We start from the raw sequence: 10988 nt of genomic DNA on the forward strand, positions 1-10988 counted from the left end.
GTGTTTGTTTGAGGTTTTTGGGGTTCTCATTTTTTGTTGGATTTGCTTGTTTTTGCTATTCTGGGGCCGGGTGTGCGCTAAATAAGCACTCTATAGCCTAGGCATCCCCTAGTCCCCTCCTGGCTTCTGTCCTTGGGCGCAACAGTGACATCAGCAACGGTTTATCCTGTGCATAGGCTACGTGTTCTGCCTCACGTCCCTTTACAGACACCACCCTGCCACCACAGAGCGGAAGTGAGAACTTCCTCTGTAGAGAGCAGGCACGCTCACCCACAGTTGCCTGGGCCTGGTAGAGTGTGGCCCTGGGATTTCCAAGATGCCCTTGGACACGTGCATCTCCCTCCCCTGACCTCTGGGGAGCTGCCTGGTGAGGACTAGCTTTTTCCTGCCAACTGTCCAAGCCCCAGGACCTCAGCTGCACAGAGCCAGTGTGCTTCCCATACGAGCCTGGGTGCTCTCTGTACTAACCAAGAGCATCACTCGGACCTCAGCTCTTGTGACAGGCCAGTTCCATGACAGTTCTCTCAACTGACCAGAACCTCCCTCTCTCCTCATCATGAACCCATGAAGAAATGGCTTCACATTTTATTTTTGTTTTTAATTTTACCTGTATGTCTGCACCACGTGCTCACGGAGGCTAGAAAAGAGCAGCGGACTCCCTGGAGCTGGCATTGCAGGTGGTTGTGAGCTGGCATGTGGGTGCTGGGAACAGAACCTGGCTCTGCTGCAGGAGCAGCAAGTGTTGAGCCGTCTCTCCAGCCCCCTGGCTTTACACTTTAAAAGGGTTATGTGAAAAGCGAGGGAGAGCCGGATGTGGCCTTAGGCCCTTCTGAACAGGCCTGCTTAACCTCAGCTATTGCCTGTTCCTGCTCTAGGCCAGTTTGCTTCAGTTGTTCCCAACACAGGCGTGGCTTTGAGGGTGACAAGAATAGAACACAGGTAGGTTAGACCTAGGACAGATGTTGCGCCACATTCAGCAGACCTGGGATGGCTGGGGCAGGGCAGTGGCGGCGACAGGGACAGCTCTTGGGCTTGTGATTGGCAGAAGGGGTAGGAACCTTCAGTACAGGAAGCAGCCCCTGCTCCTCACCTCAAACATAAGCCAGGGCTGAGGAGGCTGCTCCAGCACGGGGTTCTGTGAGAGGAGTAGTGAGCAGGCACTCTGGGGACACCTTTTCTCTCCCAGGAGGATGCTGAGGGCAGTGGCTGGATGGGAAAGATGAGCCTAGAATTATTCTCCATATAGAATTAGGATTCTCACCACTCAGACCCCGCTGTCCCCGAGCGTGGGGCCAGTGGTGCTGAAGTCTGGGAAACCCACACTTCGTGCTCAGCAGAGGGCTGAGCGCATGGAGAGCTGGGAGAGTGTGAGCTTTGGCTCATGACTGACAGTCCAGGTCGGGACTTACCTGGATGTGGGAGAGCTTGGAAGCACCTCATCCCTCAGAGCTGCCTCTCTCCCTGCACTGTGAGGAGTGCTAAAGACCCGAGCTGTAAAGAGAAGCTTGTGCCCATCCTTAGGTTCATCTAGGCAGCTTAAGTTCTAAGTGACACTCTCAGCACAAATGCACTGGCTGCACACAGTTCAGATAAGCTCCATTATTTTCTAGTCAGTTGTGATGTCAAGCGCCTTTAATCCCAGTACTCTGGAGGCAGAGACAGGGAGATCTCTGAGTTCAAAGACAGCCTGGTGTCTACATAGAGAATTCCAGGACAGCCAGGGCTATATAGAGAGACCCTGCCTCAAAAAAAAATTGATAATTTGTTTATTTTTTTTTTTGTTTGAGTGTTTTGCCTGCAAGGACCTCAATAGCTTTCAGTTCTTGTGGGTCTGCTTGATCACCCTGAGTGACCAAAGGGGAACAGTCCCAATTCCCAGTTGTGGGCCCTGGAGAAACACTCGTCGTTTATCTCTACGGCTCCCTTATTCAGAACGGCTTGTTCTCTGCAGAGCCTGATAAACGGGGCCTTGCCATTCCTGCAGTCCTCTGGGGTGTGTTATCCCTGGAAGAACACAAGCACTTTGTTTTGTTTGTCGGAGTCAGTCTGGTCTCTGCACCCTGTAGGCCCAAGGGTCTCTAGGAAGAGAGCCCAAGAACCTTTGTTGACTCAAGGTACCCCTACCACTGGCTCTGACCCCAGACCTCCAGGAGGACAAACTCCTGGGAGTCTGGAAATCTCTGGGCTAGATCTCAGAGGCAGGAGTGACAGACAGCAGGGTGGGGAGGTAACGGAGATGATGGCGATCGAAATGGCGGCTGGGTTAACGGGCACGACTGGTAATGTTAAATGGTGGCAGGAAAGTGTAGTCAGACTTAGTCAATGGCTTTTACTGCACTGGGGCCAGTACTGTTGCGGTGGGTGCCGTAAGTATGTTTCCTGAATTTCTCCTAGCATTGTAAAGGAGGCAGTCAGGTGCCACCAAAGACCTTTCAATGACAGACTGTGTTCAGAGTGGCCGTCCTATAATATAACAGCTAAAAGTAGCTCAGTGGTAGAACACTTGACCAGCATGTACAAGGCCCTGAGTTTATCCTAGCGCCACAAAACAAAGACATGTAGCAAATACTCCCGTGGTCTAGAAACACTGGCATACCAGAATTGCTCTTAAGTCTGTAAACGTACCCACTATGCTGCCAGCCATAAAAGTTTAGCACAGGACTGTGGATATAGCTCAGTGTTTAGCACACGTGGTCATGTGCAAAGAGCAATACCACATATAGGGATGTCAATGGGGCTGGAGAGATGCCTCAGTGGTACAGAGGATGATTCCTTTTGTGGAGAACCCAGATTTAGTTCCCAGCACCCATACTAACTAGGTGGCTGACAACTTCCTGTAACTCCATCTCCAGGGGGTCTGACACCCTCTTCTGACCCACATAAGCACCTGTATTCATGTACACATACCCGTATAGAGATACTAGGGAATTTTTGTTTTGTTTTGTTTTTTAATCATAATTTCAGTGAGTTCCTTCTGCATACTAGAACAGCCTGCCCTGAAACAGCCGGCTGGGTGCACAGACTCGCCCTGGCGTAGCTTGTGTTTGCCATCTCGTAATTGCCCCTGAATGACCCACACCGTTTGGGTTCATTCTAAATGCACTCTGACATTTGCAGAGTGGAATCCCTTGTGTCGGTGTGGAATTGTGTAAGAGCTGCAGTGATAAAAAGGAGGAGGGGTTGTGACTGGCCTGGCCAAAGCCGAGAGCCGAGAGTACAAGATGACCATGGTCACTCACATCCATGATCTTAACCTTCAAGAGGCTGAGGCGGGAGGATTGCTGTTTCAGAGAGAAAGAAAGAAAGTGAAGTGGATTGGAAGTCTAGTGTGTGTCATGCCAGGGCGTGCACACAGAAAGTTGTTTCTCTGTGTGTACTTGGGCCCGTCCATGGCTGCGTGTGCTGGGCGGGTCTGGCTACGTCTGTGGCACTGGGTGTAGTCCGTGTTGCCCGACAGTGTGGTGAGTGTGTCAGAACCAGCGCCACCTGCTTACGGCCACATCCTTGGCACCAGGTTAGGCCCTCCCTGGCGTGGGGGCAGGGCTAGTGAGCAGGCCCGCACCAGGACAAATGTCTCCAGTTCCTGGAACCACTTCCTTGCCCAGGGCCTTTCCCCGAACCTCCCATCTGAGCACTTAGAAAGGGAAGGAGGCCATGGTTCCTTTAAGGTGGCATTTCCAGCCAGCCACAGGGGAGCTGGCCTGGGAGACAGAAAGTGACAGTGTGCCTTAGAGCGTGTCCTTTAGTCCTCCAGGCTCAAAATGCAAAGTCAGTGAGTGTACACTTCCCACAGGCCCTCAGAATGGCAGAACCTGTCCGTCCAGCTGTGCTTCCTCCCCAGCAGGAGCTTGGGAGAGGGCCCGGCGCCCACAGCTGTGGCCTAGTGGCCTAGAGTGTACATGGAGCCATCTGAAAAGGGGGCGAATGGGCAGAAGCATTTTTTCTCCTGTACCTTCCTGCTCTGTGCCCAAACTGGCTCTGTCATCCTTGGCCATCTTCCCGAGCCAGTCTTGAGCACCTTGGGAGGGGGAGAGCCCAGTCCTCTTCTCACCCAAGGAAACTGAACCTACAAACAGGGAAGAAGCAGGTGAAGAACACAGTGTGTCTGCAGAAGGGCCAAGCCCTGGCATCTTGTGGTGAAGTAGCTGCCCTGTCTGGAGGGGCCACTCACCCAGGGTCTTCTCCCTGCAGGTAATTGAGGAGTTCTACAACCAGACATGGGCCCACCGATATGGAGAACCCATCCAGCCCACCACACTCACCACGCTCTGGTCCCTCTCAGTGGCCATCTTCTCCGTCGGGGGCATGATTGGTTCCTTCTCTGTGGGCCTCTTTGTTAATCGCTTTGGCAGGTAAGCAGGAAAGGCCCCAGCTCTGCCTTGGGGGTGCCATCCTCCTCAAGGAGTTCTGGGGGGATGTTGGGGAGTCTGGGGGTCCTGGGAGCTGGCTGACCTGTCACCTTCCCCCAGGCGGAACTCCATGTTGATGATGAACCTGTTGGCCTTTGTGTCTGCCGTGCTCATGGGCTTCTCCAAACTGGGCAAGTCTTTTGAGATGCTGATCCTGGGCCGCTTCATCATTGGAGTGTACTGTGGCCTGACCACTGGCTTTGTGCCCATGTATGTGGGAGAGGTGTCACCCACAGCTCTTCGTGGAGCCCTAGGCACGCTGCACCAGCTCGGCATCGTCGTTGGCATCCTCATTGCGCAGGTAAGCCAGTTCTGGGTCTTCCTGCCCAGTACTGCCTCTGCCCACAGCTCTGGCCCTCACTCAGGTCACAGTCCAGCAGAGCAGAGCTTCTCTGCCCAGCCTTACCTAGGACGGCCTCCCGGGAGACAGGGCACACATAACCCCCACCCCACACCAGCCTAAGAGCAAGAGCCCCTCCCTGGCCTTCTCCTCTTTTCATCACAGGGCCCCACTTCATCGTGCTGGGCTCTTGGGCCTCCAGGCCTGTAAGCCTCATGCATACTGTACCTTCTCGAGGCTCCTCCATTCCCATCCTTTAATCCTCCTGGAGCTGAGTAACAGTCGCCACAAGCTGTGCTTGACACATTTATATGTGGCCTTGTCCCTTTGTCCTTACAATTTGAGCTGGTTTTACAGATGAGCAACAGGCTCAGCGAGGTCTTCCCATCTCCTAGCAGCTGGTGGGCTAGGAGAGTGGAATGGGTACTTGAGTAGGGCCAGGGCAGGGGTACTCACAGTCCCTGGTTTCTTTGTCCAGGTGTTCGGCTTGGACTCCATCATGGGCAATGCAACATTGTGGCCTCTGCTGCTCAGTGTCATCTTCATCCCAGCCCTGATACAGTGCATCCTGTTGCCCTTCTGTCCCGAGAGCCCCCGCTTCCTGCTCATCAACCGGAATGAGGAGAACCGGGCCAAGAGTGGTACGGGCTGGGCCCTGCCCTCCTCCCTGCCCCCCTGAGCTCAGGCCTTTTTCCCACTCTGAGCCACCCCACCTTCCCTCCGGTCCCACCAGTGCTGAAGAAGCTCCGAGGGACAGCCGACGTGACCCGGGACCTGCAGGAGATGAAGGAAGAGGGCCGGCAGATGATGAGGGAGAAGAAGGTCACCATCCTGGAGTTGTTCCGCTCGCCCGCCTACCGCCAGCCCATCCTCATTGCCGTGGTGCTGCAGCTGTCCCAGCAGCTGTCCGGCATCAATGCTGTGAGTCCCCCACCTACCCCTTCCTGTGGCCCTGGCCAAGTCCAGGCTCAAGTGTGCACCGTGAGTGAGTCCCGAACAAACTATAAGCAAGTTCTGCCAAAGTAATGTACCTGTGGACCCAAAACCTGTGGCAGAGCCCACCTGCCTGAGAAGTGTTCATCTCCCCGCCACCCCCACCCCGCTTATTCACCTTGGGTGTCACACCCACTAGTAACCAGTACAGAGGCAGGAGAAGGCTGTAAGCACGGCAGATCACCAACTGTCTCCCTTTCTGGTAGGTGTTCTATTACTCAACGAGCATCTTCGAGAAGGCGGGTGTGCAGCAGCCTGTGTATGCCACCATCGGCTCCGGTATCGTCAACACAGCCTTCACTGTGGTGTCGGTGAGTCTTCGCTTGTGCTCAGGGTCTCGTGACAGAATGACAGCCTATCCTGGGAGCCAAGCTTGTGTCAATAAATTTGTAAGGCTCATTGCTCACACTGTGCAACTGACACAGACGCCAGGGAGGTGAGAAGGCAAATGCTCTCCCAAGGTCACAGCCAGGATGCTTTTGCTGTCTGATCCCCAGGGCCACCTCTCAGCCTGTTACTGTTGGACCCAGTTATGAGGCCCCAAAGCCTGGTGGGGAAAGGTGTTTCCCCCACTAGTGTGTAGAGTGCCTATTTGTATTTGGCTGTTGAGGTGAGCCTCTGTGCAGGTAGGCTCCAGGAGGCATCAGACAGGCAAGGGGAACATGACTTTTTCTTTGTCTACAGCTGTTCGTGGTAGAGCGAGCTGGACGGCGGACCCTGCACCTCATTGGCCTGGCAGGCATGGCAGGCTGTGCTGTACTCATGACCATCGCACTGGCCCTGCTGGTGAGTAGCCATGCCCTGGAAGACCCAGGGCAAGGTAACATGAGGACCTGGATTTAGGCAGACCCAGGCACCCATGACGGTGATTCCACCTGGATTTGGATCCCCAAATGCCCATGTTGCACCCAACCTAGGCTGCCCAGTGTGGGTGTGTGCTTCTGGACTGGGGCCTGACCTTGTGCACTCAGGTTGTCTCCTCCCATCTTGAGTTTTTTCTCCCCTCCCTGGTTGGGGATTTCCTGACCCAGCCCGTCTGACGAGTAGAGAACCCAAGCTCTCATCTCCATATGAAACTGCCTTGCCCACGCTGAACCTTGCAGAGCCCTTTCCTGTAGCCTCAATTCATCTCCACAGCAACCTGAGCAGTATAATGTCCCCTCCATGCCACAGAGGTACACAGACACACCTCTCTCCATTCTCCAGACAGGAGCTGTGCAGTTAGATGTTGTAGCTTGAGCATCCCTTTCCTGAAGTGCTCAGACCAGATATGCCTTGGGTTGCAGATACGGGATCACCTGCATATACACCTTGGGTTTCAGATAAGGGAATGTCTGCATATATACCTTGGGTTCCAGATATGGGATCGCCTGCATATATGCCTTGGGTTGCAGATATGGGATCGCCTGCATATACACAATAAGTTACTGTCAGGCTAGAACTGAAGTCTAAACATAAAATTCATTATGTTTCACATGTGCCTTCCACACATAGGCTGGTGGCAAATTTAAATGGCTTTTTTTTTGTCATGACTGACATCAAGCATGGTCAGGTGTGGAATTTTCCACTTGTCATGTTACCAGCACTCGCCAAGCTTCAGATTTTGAAGCATTTTGCATTTCTGACTTTTCAGATTAAAGATGTGTTCAGCCTTTTTACTGAAACTAAAAGTAAAGCCCCATGTTGGATAAGGAATGAAGCTAAGAATTGACCATAGGTTGGCTGGTTCTCAGCCTGTCACTAATAACTATGACAACCTGTACCATGCAGGTGTGCACATACACGCCCACACACACATTCACTCACTCACTCACTCCTACACATTCCTGTGTCCAACCCAAGCGAGGAAGAGCACTAGGGACAGTCCCAAGAGCATTAGAGGATAGGCAGAGTAGATTCTTGTGAGACTGAGACCCGGCAGAGGCTACCAGGGTGTCTCGGTTCCTTTTTTATTGCTGGATGAGACCATGCAAGGCAACTTATAGAAGAGAGCATTATGTTTGGGGGCTAGCCTATGACCATCATGGCAGGGAGCAGAGTAGCAGGTAGGCAGACATGGTACTAGAGCAGTTACTGAGAGCTCACTTACATCCTTACCCACAAGCATGAGGCAGAGAGAACTCCGATTTGAAACCTGAAACCCCACTCCCAGTGACACACTTCTTCCAACGAGGCCACACCCCCTATCCTTCCCAAACAGTTCCACCAACTGGGGACCAGGCATTCAGACATGAGCCTCTGGGGGCCATTCTCATTCAAACCACCACACTGGGTTGTGTAACAATCAGGGTGACCTCAAGCCCAGTGTGGAGACTTGTGCAGCTTCTCTTCCTTCTGAGAAGCCATCGTCTCCTAGTCTAACCTCTCACCCCATCTCTCTCCATAGGAACAACTGCCCTGGATGTCCTATCTGAGCATTGTGGCCATCTTTGGCTTTGTGGCCTTCTTTGAAGTAGGCCCTGGTCCCATCCCATGGTTCATTGTGGCCGAGCTGTTCAGCCAGGGGCCCCGTCCTGCTGCTATTGCTGTGGCTGGCTTCTCCAACTGGACCTCAAATTTCATCGTGGGCATGTGCTTCCAGTATGTGGAGGTGAGAAAACATCTTCTATGTCCACCATTTCTCAACTGCATGTAGGGACCCATCATGTTATATGAAGTGCTCACCCTTGCTATCCAAGAGTCACGTTGACAAGCAGTTGGGCTCAGAAGCCCGTGTCACCTGGGCAAACACTGCCCAGCCCAGGCTCTTCCCTTAGTTTTCATGCCAGTTCTGGAGCCTGTCACAAGTCAGATGTGAGCAGTCTCATTTAGTTTTTATAGCATGCCTGGGTGGCCAGTAGCAGTTCTTCCCTCCTTCAGATCAAAGGCTCAGCGGTAGAGTCCTTCTAGCCAGGACAGGTGGTGATGGTGTGTCTGTTTTCCAGCAACTCTGTGGTCCTTATGTCTTCATCATCTTCACGGTGCTCCTGGTGCTCTTCTTCATCTTCACCTACTTCAAAGTTCCCGAGACCAAAGGCCGGACCTTCGATGAGATCGCATCTGGCTTCCGGCAGGGCGGTGCAAACCAAAGTGACAAGACACCTGAGGAGCTTTTCCACCCTCTGGGGGCCGACTCCCAAGTGTGAGGAGCCCCACACCCAGCCCGGCCTGCTCCCAGCAGCCCCAAGGATCTCTGGAGCACAGGCAGCTAGATGAGACCTCTTCCAAACAGACAGATCTCAGGCGAGCCGGGCTTGGGCGCCTTTCTTCAGCCAGCAAAGATGTCCAGAAGAATATTCAGGACTTGGATGGCTCCAGAATTTTAACGAAAGCAAGACTGTTGCTCAAAATCTGTTCAGATAAGCAACAGGTTTTATAATTTTTTTTATTACTGATTTTGTTATTTTTTTTTTATCAGCCACTCTATCTTCACACCCTGGTCTTCACCTTGAATGGCTCAGCGCCTGAGGGTGGGGACCGAGCCCTGTCCAGACACATGCCTTCTTCGCCAAGCTAATCTGTAGGGCTGGACCTATGACCAAGGACACACTAATCGAACTATGAACTATGAGGCTTTATCCCAGGAGGTGGTTGCTGCCGCCTCCTTCCGCAGGCCTGGATCTCCCCACCGTAGGGGTCGGGCTCCATTTTTAGGATTCGCCCATTCCTATCTCTTCCTTCCCAACCACTCAATTAATCTTTCCTTGCCTGAGACCAGTTGGAAGCACTGGAGAGCAGGGAGGAGAGGGGAAGGGTCAGGCTGGGCTGCCAGATCCCAGTCTCCTGTGCACTGAGGGCCAGACATCACCATGAGAAGGCCTGGGAGGCTGAGAACTCACTGCTGAAGACACACGGACACTCCTGCCCTGCTGTGTATAGATGGAAGATATTTATATATTTTTTGGTTGTCAATATTAAATACAGACACTAAGTTATAGTATATCTGGACAAACCCACTTGTAAATACACCAACATACTCCTGTAACTTTACCTAAGTAGATATAAATGGCTGGTTTTTAGAAACGTGGCTTCAAAATGCTTGTGGATTGGGGCCAGGCAGGTTTGGATGGGAGTGAGAGGGAGGCAAAGCATGGTTATAACCATGCAGTGGCTTTGGACTTTTTGGCTCAGGATCCTGTCAGTTCTAAGCACCTGTTCAACGTCCCTTGAATTGCTCAAAAATCTGTATGACCTCTGACCCAGAGGAAAACCCAAGTTCTCTGTCCTGGCAGTCAGCATTTTCATCATATGTTATTTTCAGACTGATAACTCCTAGCCCTGATACTCAAGCTTGAGCATTTTGAAAGTGAAGATAGGTGCCTTACCTGACAGGCTTCAAGAAGTTTAAAATGGATGCAATCTCAACCACCCCACCCCCACCCTAGCCACGCTTTTAGCTTATTTACAACTCCTTCCCCATACCCTGTCTCCTTTTCCCCAAACAAAATGAGCTGTTTACACTGCCCCCGTGAGTTGTTATGGTGCTTTGTATCCAAGGCAGCTTTCTTATTTACAGAAATCAGGCCACCTGAGAGGGTGTCCAGGGTGTCTGGGCAGCACTAAACAGGCAGGTCCTTCCCAGAGACCCCCTTCAATTCAGAGGCACTTGAAGGGACATCTAGGTTTATCTGGATTCTCAGCATCATCCAATCCAGGGCTAGGCACTCAAGAAATAGCTGTAGTAGAGCGCCATGAGTATCCTGTCTCTAAAGGTTACAAAACCTAGAGGGAATTACGCTTCCTGACTACGCAGACAACTATAGAATTTCAGCATGGCAAGGGAGTTAAGGAGAGGAAACTTAATGTAAGGTCTTACTCCAGCCCCTTCCCAATTGAGGGACGAAGCTGAGAAGGGCCGAGCCTGGGCTGTTGAGGCCCGATGACGGGGAGTATGGGCGGTCAGTAAGCCTTTTGCCATTTGCCAGGCCTGGGAACCCACCTCTGCAAAGACAGAGTAGGGACAGGTTGGGAGAGCTTCAGCAGCGGTCGGGGGCGTGGCAAGGCGGGTGCCCTAAGGCCCAAAGACTTCAGGTTCGGGAGGAGCTGGTTGGGGTCCAGGGCTGAAAAACCGGAATCTGCAAGCCCTCCCCAGTCCGGAGCCTACTCTGTCCCCAAACGGGACACCGCGCATGCGCAGAGAAGGGGCCGAGTTGGCTCCATCCTCCCAGCCACGCAGCAAGGACGCAGTCAGCCCACTGATGCGCAGGGAGGCGGGGCTAGGTGACGTATTCACCAGTCAGCGAGGGGGCGGGCTCCGAGCCAGGGAG

The 10988-nt window shown here is 52.8% G+C and overlaps 1 protein-coding gene across 1 annotated transcript in view; it reads left to right on the forward strand.

Annotated features, from left to right (window-relative positions):
• Slc2a1 (solute carrier family 2 member 1) overlaps positions 1-9744 on the forward strand; it is a 29557-nt gene extending 19813 nt beyond the window's left edge. The window contains exons 3-10 of the mRNA XM_006994565.3: positions 4192-4352; positions 4470-4710; positions 5228-5390; positions 5483-5670; positions 5949-6053; positions 6427-6528; positions 8129-8332; positions 8667-9744. Coding sequence (XP_006994627.1) covers positions 4192-4352; positions 4470-4710; positions 5228-5390; positions 5483-5670; positions 5949-6053; positions 6427-6528; positions 8129-8332; positions 8667-8867 — 1365 coding nt within the window. The 3' untranslated portion in view covers positions 8868-9744. The remainder of the gene's footprint in view (positions 1-4191; positions 4353-4469; positions 4711-5227; positions 5391-5482; positions 5671-5948; positions 6054-6426; positions 6529-8128; positions 8333-8666) is intronic.
• Positions 9745-10988: the final 1244 nt, after the last annotated feature.

The sequence above is a fragment of the Peromyscus maniculatus genome, chromosome 2, assembly GCF_049852395.1.
Source record: "Peromyscus maniculatus bairdii isolate BWxNUB_F1_BW_parent chromosome 2, HU_Pman_BW_mat_3.1, whole genome shotgun sequence".
Classification (NCBI taxonomy): Eukaryota; Metazoa; Chordata; class Mammalia; order Rodentia; family Cricetidae; genus Peromyscus; species Peromyscus maniculatus.